This window comes from Rhinatrema bivittatum, chromosome 4 (assembly GCF_901001135.1).
Source record: "Rhinatrema bivittatum chromosome 4, aRhiBiv1.1, whole genome shotgun sequence".
Classification (NCBI taxonomy): domain Eukaryota; kingdom Metazoa; phylum Chordata; class Amphibia; order Gymnophiona; family Rhinatrematidae; genus Rhinatrema; species Rhinatrema bivittatum.
This window is the reverse complement of record NC_042618.1, coordinates 244,053,170-244,074,789: the sequence shown is the minus strand read 5'-3', so window position 1 is coordinate 244,074,789 and position 21,620 is coordinate 244,053,170. Positions and strand designations below refer to the sequence as shown.

General features: G+C 43.8%; 1 protein-coding gene across 1 annotated transcript in view; it reads left to right on the top strand.

Moving 5' to 3' along the window:
• MANSC4 (MANSC domain containing 4) overlaps positions 1 to 21,620 on the top strand; it is a 55,843-nt gene that overhangs the window by 7,586 nt on the left and 26,637 nt on the right. Inside the window, exon 2 of the mRNA XM_029599985.1 lies at positions 17,782 to 17,916. Coding sequence (XP_029455845.1) covers positions 17,782 to 17,916 — 135 coding nt within the window. The remainder of the gene's footprint in view (positions 1 to 17,781; positions 17,917 to 21,620) is intronic.

The window sequence follows — 21,620 nt, the reverse complement described above, 5'->3', positions numbered from 1 at the left end:
ACTTCATTGCATATCTCCTAGTCTTTCTACTTTTGGAAATAATAAACAACAGATTTGTGTTCACCCATTCCATTCTGCTCATTATTTTATAGTTCTCTATCATATCTCCCCTCGGTTGTCTTTTCTCCAAGCTGAAGAGCCCTAACTTCTTTCCTCATAGGGAAATTGTTCCATCCCTTTTATCATTTTGGTCACCATTCTCTGTACCTGTTCTGGTTCTGCTATATCTTTTTTGAGATACAATGAACACAATTGCACACAATACTCTGTTATAGTTTTGTAAGAATGTGAACCCTGGGCCGAGGTGAGAGGTGTCTCAGCCCACAGGGAGGAGCCCTGTGAGCCTCACCGTCAGTAGGCGTGGTCTCAGTGGCGTAGGACACAGCTGTAAGGTAGAGACTTTATTATGAAGGAAGGAAAAGTAAAGCCCGCGGAGCGGGAAGTGTAGATAAGTACAGTTCAGAGCAGAGGGGTATATCCAAGGTGATATCTCCAATGTGAAGATCCGGTAATGGCCCACAGAGCGGGGTATGCAATTACCTCAGATGTGCAGATCCGGTAGTGGCCCGCAAAGCGGGGTAAGCCGAGGATATCTGTACTGCGGTGAAGATGAAGTACTCTGAGGTGCAGGACTCTGTGGTAGCTCCTGTAGATGGTGTGGCAATAACCTGCAGCGCAGACCAGACAGGAGCGACTCCTACTGAGGAAGATACAGTAGTTGCCCGAGGTATGGGGTACACCATAGAGAATCTCAGTAAGGCTTGGTATCGTTGACGTCCGTAGTAAAGTACTCACAATGGGTGACTGTAGGGTTTGGGTGGACCCTTGGACACTGTAGCAGCTGACCATGCCCATGGGGGGAAGTCCCATGAGGGGCCACAGGTCAGGCTCAGCTCCGAACACACAAACACAGATTATATCTTTTATTAGACAGTTTATGAAGCCATCAGAGGTGACGGTAGTGAGTAGAAGATGGAGCCCGGCTGGGCTAGTATTCCTCAGGGCACTGGAACAGCATCTTCTCTGGTAGCAGTGCTGTAGGAAGAAGAACTGAGAAAATGAGTACAGTGAGTGTGAGTCACACAGTATCTGAACTCCATGCAGGCCTTGCGAGACAGTGGTTCAAAGTCACTGAGAGCCATGCAGTGCAGGCCAGAAGAAACAGCTTTATGACAGCAGTGAGGAAGGATAAACAAAAATCCCAGGGGGTCATAGGGACATTTCTAGATACCATAGGAACTTGGTGCTCAGGATTTCTCAAGCCCTGGGCACCAGGCTCAATAATATTAAGGTAATCCAATTTTTCTCAACCAAAAGGGGGGGGGGGGGGGAGCAATATCACGTATCTTCCTATAGAATAAATAAATAGAGCCCTCACAAAAGAGGGAATTCGACAATATATTAAGGAGTCGAAAACAAAAAAGAAATAAAGAAAAGATAGCTTGTTTCCAGCACTACAACATTAAGATGAATGCCAATTTCAAGAGGTTACATTGTTCTCCACCATCTCCCTTACAGAAACTCTGCTATTAAGAAAACTCCTTAGTTGTATTGCATTAAAAAATACATCACTACTATTTTTTATTAGGCATGTACAGGAATGTCTCAGAAAACATTCTGTGCCAAGATCAGTAAGTTCCTGGAGCATTTACAAGAAATTGCCTCCTTCAATTTAAAGTCACTGTAGAAAAATCTGGGGAAAACCCATATACAATAGCCTATTAACAGCTTATTTCTATACCAAAAATAATAATTTAAGTATCTGTTCATGATCTGATGAAAACAGAAGTTCAATCTTTTTTATTCTAGAGACCTTTCTAGGATCTGTATGAGGTTTAGACTGTCCATAGACATTTAAGGCAGCTTAGGCCTTACTATAAGGTTGAATTATGTGCTATGTTTAATGTAACCCCTCAAGGGTGAAACAGGAAAGGGAAAGCTTTTGAACAGTCATGAGGCCAAAGTGAATAACCTCTTTCCCTCACTCATCCTCCAAAAACAGTCACACATAAAGCAAAACGTCTTCTCTGTATTGTGATTATTAACAACTGCAGTAGTTAGCCTAGAGGTAGAAGAGAGAAGTAAGAGACATAAGATTTGGCTGTAGAAAAAATAATCAATGATAAAATTCTGAAATACAAGTAATAAATAGCTTGACTCAAATTCAAAATAATTTATTTTTAAAAGATAACAAATTGGGAGAGGGGTAACCATAAGGTGGCCTATTACTTGAGCCCTGTTGGAGAAGAAGAAGGCCGTACATCATCTTGGTGCCTTCTCTCAGCTGTGAGACACCAGAGCTGGACCCCTCCCTTCAAGCTGAGCCGCTGATGTCATCAAGTGGCACCCTTCCCCCTGACCATATAAGATCTGCCCCAGTGGCACACAGGTGGAGGTAACCATGAGGAGGCTTAGCTCCTGAGTCCTGCTGGAGAAGGAGAAGGCAGTAAATCATCTCGGTGCATTCTCTCAGATGCCAGTGCTGGACCCCTCCCTTTGAGATGAGCTGCTAACTCCATTATCCCTTGCCTCATAAGACCTGCCCCACTGGGGGCAGAAGCCAAAGTGTTGTGCCCCTTTATCAAGTTTGGTGGAAGGTTTCTTAATCCGATTAATGAGAAAGAAAAAGAAAATTGAACCTCAGACTTCATCTCCAGTGAATCTTTCCATCAGGGGTCCAATGGACTTTCATCTGCAACGATCAGTAGAACAGCCCATAGTTGCCATGATGGAGGAAGTTTCTAATTCTTCAGGAGTTTCCATAAACCTGGGCTTGGGCCTACTACCATCCCAACCATCAGGTCAGTCCAGTAGTGTGGAAAGGGTTAATTTACCTGCAGTTGGTGAACTTTAGGACAGCTCTTTAGCCCAACCAGACTTAGCTGGCTAAGTCGTCTGGCTAACTCTGAATATCGGAGTTAGCCAGCTAACTTAACCAGCTAATTCAACTCCTCCCAGTTATGCTCATGGAATGCCCCTAAGTTAGCTGGCTAGAATTTAGCTGGATAAGTTCCCAAATATTAATTTAGCTGTTTAACTTCTGAGTTAGCCGGCTTAATGTGTTACGATCCTGCTTGCGGAGCCTATCCCGCGAGCAGGCCATCACTTACCTTTAGCCGCTGCCACCACCCCCGATCGCTGTTTCGCGGCCTAGCACCGCCAGGATCCCTCCATCGCAGCAGGAGGCTGCTTCTGCAATTTGCAACCCGCGGCAGCAGGAGCCGCCGCCGGCATGTCTCTTCGCGGCTTCTGAGCTGACGCCATCTTCACGGCCTATTTCTATAAATATTTTCCAAGAACATCTCTAATAACTTCAAGTGAAAAATTCAGTGGGTAAGTATATTTCCTCTAACTGCATGCCTTTCACTATTAACTGCTTTATTTTCCTTTTTCAGGTGTTTCAAGAACTTCAAATGTTTACTTTCCTTTTTCTTTTATCTTGCAAGTATAAGGATTCACGAACAAAAAAAAAATATCAGATAAGTTTCAGTTCCAATAATTAATACAAACTTGTAGTACAAATTTCTTAAACCAAGAATCAATTCTTTTCTCAAAAGATTTTCAGTTTTGTCTCTTGCAGGTTTCAGTTCTTACTCAGAAAATCATGAGGTAAGCATACATTATCTTCTGTACTCTAGGTGAGAACATTACATTTCTGTCAGTCTTTCCTTCCACCTCCCTTCTGTGTGTCCTTGAGTATTTCTGTCTGTGCTTCTGTGTTTCTGGCCAGAAATGTGCTTTGTTACAGGTGTGCAAGACATAGCTCACAGTTCTTCAGTCTTTGCTGGTGATGCTGGAGTGTGTGTAGGCAGGCTTTCTTCCTGAACTCTTTGGTTCTCTGATCCTTGGCTCCTCTGGTCCACATCAAGGCCACAATACAGAATCTACTATCCTGAGGTTTAACAAGATAGAAAGAAGAGACTGTTTACACTTTACACGCATTAGGGATGTGAATCGTTTTAGGACGATTAAAATTATCGTCCGATAATTTTAATATCGTCTTAAACCGTTATGGAACACAATACAATACAGATTCTAACGATTTATCGTTATAAATCGTTAGAATCGTGAGCCGGCACACTAAAACCCCCTAAAACCCACCCCCGACCCTTTAAATTAAATCCCCCACCCTCCCGAACCCCCCCCCAATAACTTAAATAACCTGCGGGTCCAGCGGCGGTCCGGAACGGCAGCGGTCCGGAACGGGCTCCTGCTCCTGAATCTTGTCGTCTTCAGCCGGCGCCATTTTCCAAAATGGCGCCGAAAAATGGCGGCGGCCATAGACGAAAAAGATTGGACGGCAGGAGGTCCTTCCGGACCCCCGCTGGACTTTTGGCAAGTCTCGTGGGGGTCAGGAGGCCCCCCACAAGCTGGCCAAAAGTTCCTGGAGGTCCAGCGGGGGTCAGGGAGCGATTTCCCGCCGCGAATCGTTTTCGTACGGAAAATGGCGCCTCGCTGAACGACCTCCTGCAGTCGATCTCCTGCCGGCGCCATTTTCCGTACGAAAACGATTTGCGGCGGGCAATCGCTCCCTGACCCCCGCTGGACCTCCAAGAACTTTTGGCCAGCTTGTGGGGGGCCTCCTGACCCCCACGAGACTTGCCAAAAGTCCAGCGGGGGTCCGGAAGGACCTCCTGCCGTCCAATCTTTTTCGTCTATGGCCGCCGCCATTTTTCGGCGCCATTTTGGAAAATGGCGCCGGCTGAAGACGACAAGATTCAGGAGCAGGAGCCCGTTCCGGACCGCTGCCGTTCCGGACCGCCGCTGGACCCGCAGGTTATTTAAGTTATTTGGGGGGGGTTCGGGAGGGTGGGGGATTTAATTTAAAGGGTCGGGGGTGGGTTTTAGGGGGTTTTAATGTGCCGGTTTTTTGATTTTTCGATTTTTAACGACCCGCAGGTTATTTAAGTTATTTGGGGGGGGTTCGGGAGGGTGGGGGATTTAATTTAAAGGGTCGGGGGTGGGTTTTAGGGGGTTTTAATGTGCCGGTTTTTCGATTTTTCGATTTTTAACGATTTTTAACGATTTTTCACGATATTTTACCCCCCCCAAACGGCAACAATACGATTCCCTCCCCCTCCCAGCCGAAATCGATCGTTAAGACGATCGAGGACACGATTCACATCCCTAACACGCATTACCTTCCACCAGAATTTGTGCATGAGTATGCCTCATTCAGAGGAACCTCTGAACTGATTTATGTACTATCTAATAAAAAAAAATAAAGAATAAAAAAATATGTCCTCATCTAATTTTTGTCAATTACTTACATTTACTTTTCTTTCTCTGACTGGGACAGTAATGCACAGGCGTACCTTGGCATATGTGTGTCGGCGCACACTCAGATATGCGGCCATTTTATAACTTGCGTGCATATTATAAAATAGCCTGACCACATGAGCATGTGCACCCAATTTTAAGTGGGCATGCGCCTAGACAAGCAAATCCCAATTCTACCACGTAAGTTAGAGTATTTTTATAACAGGTGTATGACCAAGCCATTGCCAGTTTCACTAGATTGTCCACCAGTTTTCCCATTTAGGAGCTAGGTCTTCCAAACCCCCCTGGTTTGATAGCCTGCACTCCCCCCATTTACCCCAGACCCTTTAAACCAGGCAGAAATGGCTACATTTTTATTTTTTTAAGCTAGACCTCCTCCATAGCAGAAGTAAAGTTACACAAGAGAGGACCTGGGCGCGCATTGGGGCACATAAGCATTTATGTTCACATCTCTTGGCTGTGCTCCAAAATGCCTACGTCCCACCCAGACCATGCCCTCACCATGCCCCTTTCTGAAATCAAGTGAGATGTGCGCCCAGCAGGAGAAATGCACGCATCTTGGCGGCTTTAAAAATTTGGTGGGTGCACGTGAGCCCGACCTGTGCGCGCACCCCCTAATATATGTGTGCACCGGGCTTTTAAAATTCACCTTTATATGCATGTCATTCTTATTAGTACACAACTCTAGCAGAGAAGGGCTATAATAAGCAGACAAATCTTCCTTAATTTTTTATCCCCAAGTATTAACTCGGAGATTTAGTTCCAATCCCAAAAAAAAAAAAAAATTGTACAGATCTCAAAACTGCCCTTTATACTAGCATGAATCAGAAGTCTGCAGACTGAGGTTTGCAGCCTTAGTAGATACATAGAGTGCTTTCTGGGCTGAGAAGATCTGAAGAGTTTGATTTGCTGAAATGTTCAAAGAAGCTAAGAAAGGCTTCCAAGGAGACAGGGGACCCCCTTAATCAACTGGGATACTTTTACCTGCCTTGGGAAGCGCTGAGCTTGGAAATGAGATTTTTTTTTTTCAGGAGGAGGAGGAGTTTCCAGTGCTGTATTTGGGGCCTTAAAGAAATAAGGGATGGGATTGAACTAGGAAAGCCTCCATGAAAAGTGGTCAGCTTGGAAGTAAAGAGAACTGCGAGTAACATGGGTAAAGGTATTGATGATTGGAGGTGGTTTTTGAAGTTGAATTCTGAACTAATGCTGCTGAAGCTTTTCCATCTTTATTCTGCTCTAATTAAACTGTGATTTTTGGACTATTTAAATAAATCCTGTCTTCTCTTTGGAACAACATACGTTCTCATTCTTCTAAATCTCTCTGCTGCTTTTGACACGGTTAATCATGACGTACTCCTCTCTCGACTCACTAGCATTGGTATAACAGGCACTGTCTTTTCTTGGTTTAAATCCTATTTACAGGACCGCTCACAGCAAATTTGTCTTCAGACTACAATCTCCACATGGTTTTCAAGCAATATGGGCATTCCACAAGGATCAGCTCTTTCAGCCATCCTATTCAACATTTATCTTCCACCTCTCTGAAAACGTCTTGCAATTCTTGGTCTCTCATACAGGCTTTACACTGATGACATTCAGTTCTTTTTTCCCAACATACCAGACTTGGCATGTAACATCTCAAGTTCATCTCTTTCTTATCCTCTATCAACAAATGTCTGTCTCACAATAAGCTTTGTCTGAACCTGTCAAAATCAGAAATAATAATTCTTGGTAATCTAGCTTTTTCTGATCCACCAACAACTTTCTGTCTACAGAATACTACACTCCAAATCTCACAATCTGTTCATAATCTTGGAATTGTCTTTGACCCCAAACTAGACATGAAAACGCATATTAAATCAGTACTTCAGATGACATACTACAAACTCCATCTTCTTAGGCACATTAAGTGTTACGGTCGTGGACCCTTGGGCCGGCTGAGACGGTGAATGGAATCCTATGGGAACCCACAGGAGGCGTCACAGCCGGGAAGCAGCGCTAAAGAGACTTTGAAGAGGCTTCACCACTGGAAGTCCGAGGTCCCCCCAGGAGGAGCCCATAGGGTCCCGGACCTCTTGGACTTAGGTGGGACCCTATGCTACCAAGGATCCGGGTGGTGGCTGAAGAGATGGACGAAGGACGGCTGGACCCAGGTAGCTGAAGAGTCTTCACCCTCGGAAACCTGCGGCTCCCCCGGGAGGAGCCCGTGAGAGCCCGAGCCGCTGGAACTTAGGAGAATCCTCTGGGCCAGCAAGTACCGGATACCTGAGGTGGTGGAAGAAGCCGAAGTCAGTCCAAAAGCGAAGCCGGGTCAGAAGCCAGAGATCCAAACCAAAGCCAGGGACGAAAGCTGAAGAAGGAGTCGTGGGATGGAGCCGGGTCAGAAGCCAGGAGTCAGAAGTCAATGCCAAAACCAGGAGTGGACGCCGAAGACGAAGTCAAGAACAAGCCAGGTCAGGAGCCAGAAGACAGGACGATCAGGACACACTGCAGCAACTAATAACTCAGGGAAACCGAGGAACCTCATTGTAAGGCAAAGGCTTGACCAAGCTGCAGGGTTTAAATACCCTGCAGCGCGTGACATCATCTGGAGGCCATCCCTTTCATTTTCCGCGCTGGCCCCTTTAAGAGCCAAGCCCCCGCGCGCGTGTGCACCTAGGGGGTGGGGCTCAGCGCGTCGGGTTGGCGGCGACTCCCTCACGAAGGGAGAGCCATGGTGGCAGCCATGTCGGTCCTCGATGGCCGAAGATGAGTCCGCGTGGGCCGGGCCGGCCCTGAGGTAGGAGGAGGGACCGGGGCACGGCCCGCTCCCGTAACATTAAGCCCTTACTTGAACATGACGACTTTAGAACTGTACTTCAATCCCTGGTTCATACTAATATTGACTACTGTAACTCTCTCTACGTCGGTCTTCCTCAATAAGATCCCTACAACTTGTGCAAAAGTCAGCTGCTCATCTACTCACTAATACTAGACTACATGATCATATCACTGGTGGTCTCCATTCCCTCCACTGGTAATCCATACAATGGAGGATAATTTATAAAACACTTTCCACAATAAACAATCTAATCCACGTCAGCTGTCCATGGTTGCATGCAATTCTTCACTTCTATGTTCCTACACAAAATCTTAAATCACAAAACCATTTTCTGCTCGAAATACCCTCGCAGAAATCAACTATACTCTCAGTAACTTGTGAGCATGCTTTTTCCATCGCTGGCACCATAATATGGAACTTTATATCACTCCACATAAGATCTATACGTGGTGCTAGGGACAAAAAGCTTTGAAATACCATCTATTCAATCAGGCATATAAAGACTATAAATACTTTTCTCCTCCACGTCCACAGTCCAAACCTATTTAGAATAGGTTTTTCCTTTCAAGTCTATTTTTGTATGAAAGTTTGTTTTCCATTATGCTTTATTTTTAGCATTATATATTGTAACCCGCCCCGAACTTTGGAGAGCATGGCAATAAGTCCTTTTTAAATAAATAAATAAACACTTGGAGTATGGACTGTCCTAGGAATGTGACTACCCTTGGACCTCATAGTTTTTTGTGCTATTCCTGGAAGAATCCTGGTCTTCCAGGGCTGCAGAAAGGTTTTTTCCTACCCTATAGCTGCCAAAGATGATCCCCATTGAAGGGTGGTTTACAGACAATTCCCTCTCCTTGCTCTCCTTCAAATGAATCTCAAAACTCTTTTTTTCACCTGCAGATAATAAGTCCTAATAGTAGAGGATAGAAAGGTACAGCTTTTGTTGGAATAGCCAATATCTCCAGAAAGTACTACTTCAGCATCTTCCAAGGTGAAATATTAGATTTAGGAAAGTTCAAAAATCTCAGATTAAAATATGTGTTCTGATTCTCTCTAAGATTTCCAGCTAGCAATGCATGGCCTCATTATCCTTGACCAGCACAATGATGGACATCTGCAAAGCATCCATATTTTGATGTAATCATAAAATTTCCTAGTAGGTTGCTTCCAGTGTCTGGAGTTTATTATACAGTTGCCAAGGAAAAAATTATGCTTTATCCCAAAATGTAACAACAACCACATTGAATGTTAATCTATTTCTAATAAATACTCTCAATTTTTCCTCTTCCACTTAACCATTGCAACAAATATCAAAAAAGGAAAAAAGGAACACCCAGGTAACAAATGGAGCTCAAGGTTCAGGCTAATATGTATCCGACACAGTCTTCTATTCCCCTTCCAGTGTTACAATTTATAATTCAAATCTAATTTTTGTGGGTACTTTCTGTTCAAAAATCAAGGTCTTTGATGTGTATTTAAAAATACATGAATGCGTTCCCAGTTAGATGCTGTATTGAAAATTTACCCCATTGTGATTTGCCAAGGCTACAAGGACTATTTGTGGGAGAAGCATGTTTTTCACTCTGGGCTTTTCTTTCCCAGGGAGCCAAACAACAAGAAACAAAAGCCATCCCACACTTAAACTGAAACAAATATGCAAGAGTGGGTACTAAAGAATAAACAGGGACGGTAATTTTCAAAGTGGCATGTGGGCGCTCATGTGTGCACATTTGTCGGCCCAGCCGAGAAACACAGTCATTTTATAACATATGCACAAATATGCATACATGCTATAAAATAGCTTTAACAGCACACACATATGTGCGCAATTTTAAATGGACATGCACCTGTACACACAAATGCGGTTTACTTTCTACCATGTAAGTGGAGGGATTTTAAAAGCTATTTGCGCCGATGCCATTGGCCATTTTCCCAGTTCGTTTCCAATTCATGCAGATAAGGGATAGGGCTCTTAAAATCCGCTCGGCCCATGCCGGCCCAACATATTCACATATCTCCCAGTTTTGGTGTGCATCGGGCTTTTAAAATTCACCTTTTAATGAAATCAGGGGAAAAAATTATTAGGGCTGGCACAGTAGCAGCAATGGATTCAGTTCAGGGGTCATTTCTTTACCTGGGGCTGGCTAGGGATGCTGCAGAGGCAACATTCACAGACCCTGGATTGAAGGGAGTCCCAGCCTTTGCTCAACAGTGACACCTACTGGATGGTCCTAAGGTGCAGACCATCCAGACTTTTGAAGGCGCTGCAGTCTTTAGCTCCTGGCCGAAGGACCATCATTACAGTGTCGGGGCTAGGTGAAGGGGTCATAAGATAAGGAAAAAAAGACCCCTTGGTGTTTGACCAGTGGAGGTCAGTTCCAATTCAGCTGGGAGCAGGAGGAAACTACCTGACTTAAAAAAACTGTTATTGTGAAACCAACACAACTATTTCCTTTAAATGGACACTTTTTTCCAATAATTGTGGTAAACCTCCATTTTTGAACAGTAGGCAAATTTCAAGCAGCTTCACTTTGGATTCCTTTTTAATTTTAAATATTGGAAAAAGTGTGAAAGCCTATCAAGTAACTTCCTCCTGCTGCTATTTTGTTTTGATTAGGAATGATAAGGTATTTTATTTATTTATTTATAAGTTTTTATATACCGCAAAATAGGGCAGTAATCTGACCTTCTAAGTGGTTTACAAATATGACATACATAATAAAATGACATTACAATCAAAATTAAAATATATTAATATACAATATCAATTGAAATATGCTGGTAGATGTCTCTAGATAAAGTAAAAGAATAGATCTGTTAGCTAATCTTATAGGCAGATGTAAAGAGAGAAGTTTTTAGCAGTTTTTTGAATTCTTTGTATTTGAAGTTAAACTCTGAATTTGACTCTGAATTTCATGAGAAGACTTCAAGATATAATGCATGAAGTTAATTCAGCATTGAATGACATAGACCACATAAGCTGTTGTGTTATAAATTCCCTATGATGCTATTTGTGGGCAATTTAGTGCACTTGGAAGGGACCACGATGAGATTTTAGCTACATGGTTCCTTCCATAGATCCCTCAATGATTTTAAACACTGAAAGTGCTGATTTAAAAAAACACATCAAAAAGATAAAATCCACAATCAATTTTATTTTAAATCACATCACATAAGTATGGACACATCCAAACAGTACACATTTACAACTTATCTCACCATTTAGCACACAAACCTCAATAATAAAAAATCTTATTTATTTATAAGCTTTTAGATACAAAACTCAAAATAAACTTGAACAAGAAAATCCATTGGGCTGACACAGAAAAAAAAATTAGCAATAATATAACAAATAAATCTTATTCAACCCTGAAGATTAAGTCCACAATTGTCCAAGAACACAATCCAACAGGTAATTATAATAAAGAAAAAATAGCACCTGGTGCTATTACAGAGGAGTCTGAGCCTACAAATTTATCTGGAAGAAAAAATGAAAGTTGACTGGGTTCAAAGAAAACACACATATTAGTATTACATTTCACACAACATTTGCAGAGAAACTTATTAGCCCCAACTGTAACACCTTCATCAGAAGAAACTGCTTCCACTTCTTCTAGATAGATCTTACTACATCAGGAAAGGCCATCACATTACATTGCAAAAAGGATAAACCTCAGGGTCTAAAATACTTCTTTAGATGCTAGTCCCTATCTGAGTCTAAAACCAAGGTGATCAACAAAGTAGAGGATTTAGCCAAAGAAGTCGCAGATGTTTCAAATATGGCCGTCAGGTCCAAAGAATCAGCAGAAACAGAGAAAGCCCCTTGAGACTGATGAATATCAGGAGGCGGAAGATAGTAAATCTGAGCAATAGATGGTCATGCATTCTCAGGAATTTTAAGATCTTCCAACATGTACCTCCTAATCATATTTGTAGCAGAAACCATAGGTACATGAGGAAAATTAATACATTGCAAATTCTTACATTACAACAAATTCTCCAGGTTTTCCATTTTGTTTGTTTCTACCAAGCTGTCCTGAAGAGTTTTAACTTGAGATATAGCATTTTGAATTTCAGAAATTCGTTGATCCAATTTTCACTTTAAAGTAATAATAAGTGTGAATCACAAGCCTTATGGGCAGCAACTATAGGTGGAAATTGGGTAGCAATAGCTTTGCCAATACCTTCTATGGCTTCCCAGATAGACTCAAGAGTGAATTCGTCTAGTCTCACCAACAAAAAGTTCCCCGGCAAAACTTGAGGCTCAGAGTCAAATGAGACATCCACACCATACTGGCCCAAATCTTCCATCTGCACCCGAATAGAGCTGGGAACCAAATGCAGGGATAACCATGCCGGCCAAAGTGCCAGGTAATAAAACATTAAGTCCTCTTATCGCATTCCCTGCCTCAGAGGGAGCCACAACACATCATTGGTATGTGACCTTCCAAGCTTCATGGAGAGGCTCCTGCTGGTTGTGGGGTCTGGAGCTTGCATCAGGGCCACTGGACTGAGAATGAAAGACAATTCTGGGGAAGCGGGAGGCAAACCTTTCCCTCCGATGCTTCCCAGTGGATGTACGGATTGCAAGGCTCCTCGGAGAACATGAGCGTCCATTGGGCTCCATGGGAAAGAAACACAAGGTGCCTCAGGGTAGGAACCAGTTCTTGATTTCCTTTTACAGCTCATTTGAGATAATAATAAAATGACCCAGAGCATGAAGCACAGCATCTAGCTGCCTGCTGCCATCTTGGATCTCCCCCATAAACCTATTTTTAAATAAAATATAACGTAAAAGAAACCCAAGCCACCATTACATTACACAAACCCTGACAATTGTGTTTCACCAGTTTTTTTTATATATTTTGGATGTGATTCAAGTTGCTATCTCTCTACTGCTTTTGTTACCATCTATTATATGTAGAATAAGAAACCACACACTTTGAGGCTGTCAGTTCATCAGTGGGTTCTGGCTGCAATGCTTTCCTTCTAGAGGGTGGTCTTCCTAATTTTTTGTTCAAAGATCTTGATGTTTTTCAGAGCCTTCCTCTTAAAAAGTTTCCTTATTTCAGTGCTTGACAGTGGGGTATTGAAACATCATCTGCTTTCCCTTTCCAAAAGCTGGTGTATATCTCAAGTATATATATAGAATTTGTGTCATCAGTGTGTTAGGCACTCTGTTACTCACACTAAGAAATAACAAATATTTGCACTGCCTTTTCAGGCTATGTGATGCTTGATTTTGATTCCTTAAGCTCTCCTCTTGGTGCCCCTTGATAATTTAAGGAGAAAATCAATTAGCATGAGTTTTCTGGAGTGCAATCATAACTACACACATAAACTGGGAATAGCCACTGCTATTAATTGCATCAGTAGCATGGGATCTTCTTAGTGTTTGGGTAATTGCCAGGTTCTTGTGGCCTGGTTTGGCCTCTGTTGGAAACAGGATACTGGGCTTGATGGACCCTTGGTCTGACCCAGCATGGCAATTTCTTATGTTCTTAAACTGCTCTTCAGAATAATGTATGGCCTCTCTGTAGGTAGTGCATATACTATTATGCACTGCAACAAGTACTCATGCTCTGTAGTGGTGCGTGTCCTGTTTGCAAATGGGCAAAATGTATACATATTCAATGTGAATCTCAGATGCTGCAGACCCAGGCATGGGGGAGAAGGCAGTGTAATGAGTCCATGTGGTGACTGATTTAGGATTTTGCCATCCCTAGGCACTTTTGAATCTGTTGTTCTCTCTTTCCCCTATAAGAGCAGTCAACTGAGAGAAGGGCTAAAGTACATCCCCAAAGTTTCCTGAGGCAGCTCAGTGGTAGATTCTATGACAAAAATTTGAAAATTCTGAAGAATATTGACAGACATTTCCATCTTTAACTTTACATTATAAAAATAATTTCCAACTTCACTTGTCTGTATAATTTATTTCCTTTTTATTCGATGAGGAAAAAGGGGTCTCAAATATCAGTACATGAAGGAGATCTCAGGGATGGGGAGAAGGTGAGAGGACCAGGGATGGAAGGGTGAATGACCAGAAACTGGATGAGGAAAAGGTGAAAGGACTGGGGATGGGGAGAAGAGGAAGAGAGGACTGAGGATGTGGAAGATGGGAGACAGAAAAGATTGAGGAATTGGGGAGAGGGATGGAGACTCGGGGACTGAGGAAGGGGAGAAAGAAGTAAGGAGAGATGGCAGGTAGGTTCCAGGATCAGGGAAGGAGAGGTAGGAAAGAAGGGAGGTTCCAGGTTCTGGGGGGTATAGAATCTGAGATCAAGGGCGAGAGGATCTGCAGTTGTATGTGTGTGAGGGGGAGGTGTAGTGGAGGTGGGGAGGAGGGAGGAGGGAGTAGTATTGTAGTAAACAGGTGTTCTTACCATGATCCAGTCCTGCTCTACTTTGCATTCCCTTTCTAACTTCCCACCCTGTGTGGCACACACATACACACACCCAGTATCAATCACAAAACTCTGCTCCCCCTCCCCATATTCCCCTCTCTCTTTCCCACTCAAGCAGACACATGCCCCCCAGTCTCTCTCCTTACCTCCCAATGATCCTCGCTGAGTCCCTCCTAACATCACCAAAATGATCCCCTTTGATCTGTCTAGTCCACACTCACCCCCTCTCCTCCTGTTCCCTGTAAGCTGCCTGGGAGGGGAGGGGCTCAGTCAGGAAGTAGAGGATTGTTCCCTAGGGAATAAGATTCAGCACAGCTGGAGGCAGCAAATCCCTTCCACTAAGGTCATCATAAACCACAAAGTTTGAGTGTTTTCTGGATATGATCTGAGAACTGAGATGGAATTGACAATCTTGTTAGGAAGACTTTTCTTCTTCTTTGTTTTAAAATGTATGGAACATGATTGTTTTTGCTTAGTATTCCAATTTTAGGTTGTAAGTCAAAGTAAGAAAGTTTGTCATCGGCATTTTACAACACAGTAAGATAGGACGCCTGGGCTTATAGGATTTGATTCTTAGCCCTTTGTATATATATATTCATCAGAATACTTTTAAATCCAAATTTCACTTTTCTTCCACATTCTTTTTTTTACTGAAAATAAGCAAGTCCAGCCTAGATTTTTCTGTTTCGTAACTTTGTTTTCACTTTTTGTTTGCAGCTGCAAACCTCTGGGTTGAGTTTGTCTTTTCTTTTTACCTGGATTGGGTGATATCAAGTTCCCCCACTGACCAAGAGCTAAAAGGGAAGACCCATCAGAGACTGAAACCATCAACACCATTCTGTGGCTCGCAGGGATTGCTTCTGCTAGCTGTCACTTGAACTGATCACCTGTGTAGTAATATGTGTAACCTCCTTCCTTGGGGGCCACCTTCAGAGTCTTATTAGCTCAAGCCAACTTATTGTAGCGCCTGTAAAAGTGCATGGATCCATGCTGGGGGTCAGGGGAGGGCATGATTCACCTGCGGCGTCCAAGGGATGATCAAACAAAACCAGACCACAAAAAATTTGTGTTCCAAAAGAGAAAGCATTTATTGAAAGTCCCAGAATTATGTTACGCCGGAGGTGGACCCTTGGGCCGAGGTGGGGTTGATGCTACCCGTAGGAGGGATCCTATGGGTCCCCACTGTCGGTAGGCAGAGTGGGTTGAAGGACGGAGGCCAGCTGGCGCTTCACCAATACCAGCCCTCATTCCCCGCTGGTTGAGCCTTTGGGTACCCGAGCCGGCTGGACTTAGGTGGGCCTCCATATGTCATCGTCGATGGAAGGATTGAGAGGTCAGCCCTGAGGCAGCAACAGTGAGATGAAGAAGTCTGTACTGGACGAGGCAGAGTCCCGGAGACCCGGGCTCCAATAGAACCAAAGTCAGACAGGGGGCACCTGAGCAAGAACAGGCCGAAACCTGAATAGGCCAAGTCCAGGACGTAGACTGAAGAAGTGTCATAGGGCAAGCTGGAGTCAGGGCCAGTGGCAAGGCGAGGCTGAGCTCTGGATGAGAAGAGAGTCAATAGCGTAGTCAGGCAATGCAGAGGTCTGGGCTTGGAGAGAATCAATAACGCAGTCAGTCAATGCAGAGGTCTGAGGATAGAGCCGGCGGCCCACCGCCACCAGGGATGAGGAACCAGGCACTGGTTTCGTCTGAGAGAGGTGAGGGGGCCAGGCCGCTGGTCTGCCATGGCCGGCATGCGTAACAAATTAAAGGCCAGAAAAGTTAGAAAAATCAGCGAGTTCAAAATACAAAACAAAAATCGGCTTCTTAGCGAAACCTGCCCATCTCAAAAATAGTTAATCACTTTCTGTTCATGTTACTTGAGCCCAGTCCAATAGAAAGTTTTTCTCAAAAATGACCACTCAGGACCTCTCTCTTCCTCGGGACCTAATGACAGATGGGGAAACCTCTTCTCCTTTATCCAAAAATCACTGGCTTCACACTTCCCCCAGTTAGAATGGTGGCCCCATGGCAGAGATATCCTAATCCTTCCAGATGGCCTGATGACCTTGCCAAAGAGAAAGTGCTTTATCCAGCAGATGACTAGGACCCAAGTCTGGGCACCGCACTGGGGCTACCCTCCCTGAGGTCCCAAATTCTAGCCCAGCCATCCTTTATGTCACCCAAATCTGCTCACCTCCTTTGGGGGAAGAACCCTCCTACCACTCACACTGACACTCCCAGAACCTCCCATTGCTGGAAAATTCTGCATTGTAATGTACTGTGATGCCTAGTTAGCTTTACATAAGCATGAGCCCCACCAGCCCAGAGACTCAAACCCCAAGCTTCTGTATTGCAATGCCATGCCATGGGGCTAAACCCAGGGAGAGATACCAGGGAAAATCACTTCAGAATACCAGAGGACATTACAGGCCTGCTGCAGGCCCACCATACAAGTGAAAAAGACGCCTTGAGGTCAATTTTCAAAGCCATTTGCCCCAGATAAATTGGCTGTCAGAAAATTGCCTTCAATCTAGCTGACAGTATGCATAGGCTTCCATGGAAGGCAAACTTTTAGGTAAATTGAGGGAAGGCGTTCCCAGGGTGGAACACAACGCAGATAGATGGTATGAATGTGCCGAATCTGTACTACACAACCAGTTGTCTCCCCTCCTCCATATCTTCTTCTTCTAAGATAAGAACCCTAATTGTGGAAGGCCCTGTTGTCTGAAACTTGAAGAAAAGCCTGGTCTGCAGCAAGTAGGGTTTGTCTTAGAAAAAGAAAAATGGAAAAAAGAAGACATTAAGCTAAGTTTTTACCCTTGAAAAAGTTGAAACTTGTATAAATTGGGCTCCTTTTAGCTGTTAACTGTTTTTTTTTTCTCCCTATAATAAATACTTAGTTTAATGGAGAAACAATAAATTTATTAGTGTTGTTACAAACCATTTAGATTCTGATGAACTGGACAAGTTAGTAGATTTACGAATCCCAGTTTTTCAGTTTTATTCTGGATGTTTTAGTTTTGGTTCACATTGGACATTATTCATTTGCCGCATTCTCTTGTTTCTGTTTGCTTGACTGGATGAATGAAGGGTTTTATTTATTTTTTACTAAATTATTCTGATCTTACCAATCTGATCCGATTTTACCCTATTGGCAACCACAAAAACCTTAAGAATTAGACACTGGAGCATTTACATTTTTTTTATAATGTGACCTGAAAATAAAAATGGTGAGCACAGGAATGGAGAGGATATATCTATTAATTCACTTTTCTCTCCTTGCAGTGTCTTGTAACCTGGCAGTGTTTTACTTTGAAACTCTTCACAATAGCAGCAGCTGCTTGCATGTGTACTGTCCAACACTGGAGAGTTGCATAATAAAGACCAAACACAGTGCTATTTTGTATAACATCACCACAGGTAAGAGGTTTACAGTTTATATAATGACTGAGTGAATACAATCCAGTAGCCACACTTATGTCCATTAAAAGTGATTGGGAGAAATAGTTTGACTTTTTAAATGCTTTCCTGATGTTGTCTTTGCAGGGGTAGGTTGGCATCCATTGTTCTCTAGGTTTTCCGTTGTAGTCTTTATTGCACCTGTATTTACTTTTGCTCCTCTTCTCCTGAATTGCTGCTTTTGTTGTAATCTGGTGTGGTTGTGGACCCTGGACCACAGTGGGTCCCCACAGGGAGGAGCCCTGTGGGGACTCACTGCGGTAGGCATGGCCTCAGTAGAGACGGACACAGATGAGACAGACTTTATTGTACTGGAATTGTGGGAAATACCCACAGCATGGAGAGAAGATATTGTCCAAAGTAGTAAGGCAGCTCAATGCAGATATCTCTGGTAGTGGCCCGCAGAGCGGGGTATGCCAGGGGATCAGCAGGTAGAAGTCCAGAGAGGTGCAGAAGGTCAGCAGAGTGAAGTAGGTGATGGTACTTACTCCGGAGTGTAGAAGGTTAGCTGAAATGAGCATGGTAGTGGCCCGAGGCACGGGGTACGCCGGTGGTTCCTTCAGCTAGGAGGTAGGAGCAGAAGTAGTATTCACTAGGCTGAACTCATGATGTCCTGAATCAGGAGGAAAGTAATCTCCAGGCCCTCCGAGGGCCTGGAGATTACTTTCCTCCTGATTCCTGAAGGCCCTCCTGATTCCTGAAGGCCTCCTGATTCGTGAAGGCCCTCCGAGGAGCAGATAGCCAGAACGTAACAAGGCCCCCGAGGAGCGGGTACCTAAGGCGTTCTAGTTCAGGAAGTAGTGAAGCGAAGCATCACTGAATGGAGTGGAATAAACAGGAAGGAAGTCCCTGCTAACTTGTAGGAAGCTTAGGCTGGCTGGGTTAAATACATCAAGCGGATGACAACATGCGGAGGGGACGCCCCCGAGGTTCCCGCCATGACGTCAATAAGAGAGGGCCTGGCGCGCATGCCCTAAGTAATCCTCGACTCAAGATGGTGGACGGGATCACCCACGCTGTCCCGGGGACACCGAGGAAGGCGGCGTCTGCAGGCTGAGGCCGCCACAGCCTTGAGAATCGCTGTAGCAGGGAAAAGAGAGGTGAGCAGCAAAGGTCGCAGCCATCTGTGACCGGGAGCAACAGCTTTTCAGCCTGCTGGGAACTTACTGTATTGATATTGGGTTTACTCTGAACATTCCTCCCACTCTTGGAGGTAGCAAGGCTCAGATGAAACAAACCTTAAAGAATACCAGCTGCAGTGGTGTCCAGAGTAATCAATGCCATCTGGCATTTCTAAATAGTGAAAACAGAGAAAGTGAGAACAGGTGATAAGGGAGTGCAAGCAGGAGAAGGAACAGAAAATGTAATTTTACAGAATATGCCAAAGTTAGATTTTAGGTATAGTACTGAAAGATCAAAATAACTGAGAACTCAAAGAAAGCAATCTATCCTGGTTATAGTAGTATGTAAATTAAGACACTAACAAGATATGCAATCAGATGACAATTGATTTCCAAATTTAAATTTTGTATTAGCTTTTATCTAAACCACTTGACAGAGATATTAAGTTGCTAAAATAATTATCATTGACATATATTGCATTTCATTTTAGTGTAAGTACATCAGACAAGCAGTTTTAGAGTGGCCTGATGGCTTAGTAGCTACATGCACAGCAGAGGTTTGCTTCTGTTTCTTGGGCTTGCAGAAGCTGGAGATGACACAAAAGTAGGATTCCCAACCTCTAGGGAGGAGGGAGACACAGCCATTTTGAAACAGCACACCTACTGGCCAGGCTCATGATGCATACATATTGGGTTCTAAAGAGAGCCAAGTTTTATAGAAACATAGAAACATAGAAAGGACGGCAGAAGAAGACCAAACAGCCCATTCAGTCTGCCCAGCAAGCTTTCACACTAATTTTTTTCATACTTAGCTGTTATTCTTGGCCCTTACAAGTAACTTTTTGGTTTTATTTCCCTTCCACCCCCACCATCAATATAGATAGTAGTGTTGGTGCTGCATCTAAGTGAAGTATCTTGCTAATTGTTTAGGGGTAGTAACCGCCATAATAAGCAAGCTACTCCCACGCTTGTTTACTCAGCCTGTGCAATTCAGTCCTTATTGGTTGTTGTCTGCATATAAATCCTCTTTTCTTCATCCCCCCCTGGCGTTGAAGCAGTGAGCTGCGCTCAAGGCCGGTGCAAGGGTATTAGGTGCCCTAGGCGAAACATCAGCTATGCCGCCCCCCCCCGCCTCCACACACAATTAACTTACATTGTGCATTAATGAAAATAACGAAGTCTGTATTTATAACAGAACACTTATTTGACAATTTTATGCCATGTAAACCATTGAGATGATTTGTCTTATCGACGGTATAGAAACTTTTATAAATAAATAAATAAAAATAAATAAAATAAACATAAACCAAAGCTATACTTGTTGCTCAAACAAAAAAAGCAGACACATCACATAATATTAAATAATTAAAATGGCAGTCAATCAAGAAAAATAAACTTAAAAAGCCATCTTTACTTACCCCCTCCAGCAGCTCTCTTACTCCTCTTCCATGCAGGCTGTAGTACACACCAGAAGCAGCAGTAGTGGCTAAGCTCTATACTCATGGTCCTCTTCCTTAAGGCCCATGTCTCTCACACACACACCATATCAGTCATGCCCCCATGACCAGTTTCTGTCTCTCACACACCAATCATCTCCCAAACAGTCTTTGACAAACACACCAGTCACCTTCCTGAACAGTTTCTCTCATGCCATACACACACAGGCTTCCCACTCCCGTGTTCCACTTACATATATGGGCTTCTCACTCTCATAATCACTTTCTCTTTCTCACACACACTCACCAGTCTCTCACTCCCATGCTTGTTCTCTCCACATGCACAGGTTTCTCATTCCCATAATCACTTTCTTTCTCTCACGCACATACACAAACACACACACCAGTCACCTGATCTCTCTCATGCATACACACACACAGGCTTCCCACTCCCATGTTCTCTTTCAGATATACAGGCTTCTCACTCCCATGCTGTATCTCACACACTCCCAGCTTTCTCACTCCCATGCTCACTCTTCACATGCTCAGGCTTCTCATTCCCATAATCACTTTCTTTCTCTCTCTCACATACACACAAACACACACCAGTCACCTGTTCTGTCTTACATATACAGGCTTCTCCCTCCCATGCTGTGTCTCACACACACCCAGGTTCTCACTCCCATGCTCACTCTCTTCACATGCACAGACTTCTCATTCCCATAATCACTTTCTCTCTGTTACACACACACACACACACCAGTCTCTCTCTCATTTCCATGCTCGCTTTCCAGGTGCACAGGCTTCTCATTCCCTGAATCACATTCTCTCTCTCTCACATTCACATACACACCAGTCACACCGTCACCTTACCAACCAGTCTCTCTCTCTCATACATGCACACACACACAGGCTTCCCACTCCCATGTTCTCTCTCACATAATCAGGCTTCTCACTCCCATGCTTTCTTTCACATACACCCCCACAACACCAGGCTTCTTACTCCCATGCTTTCTCACATACCCAGAGTTCTCACTTCCATGCTTTTTCTCTCTTTCACACACACACACACACACACATCAGTCACACCCCTGACTGTCTCACACTC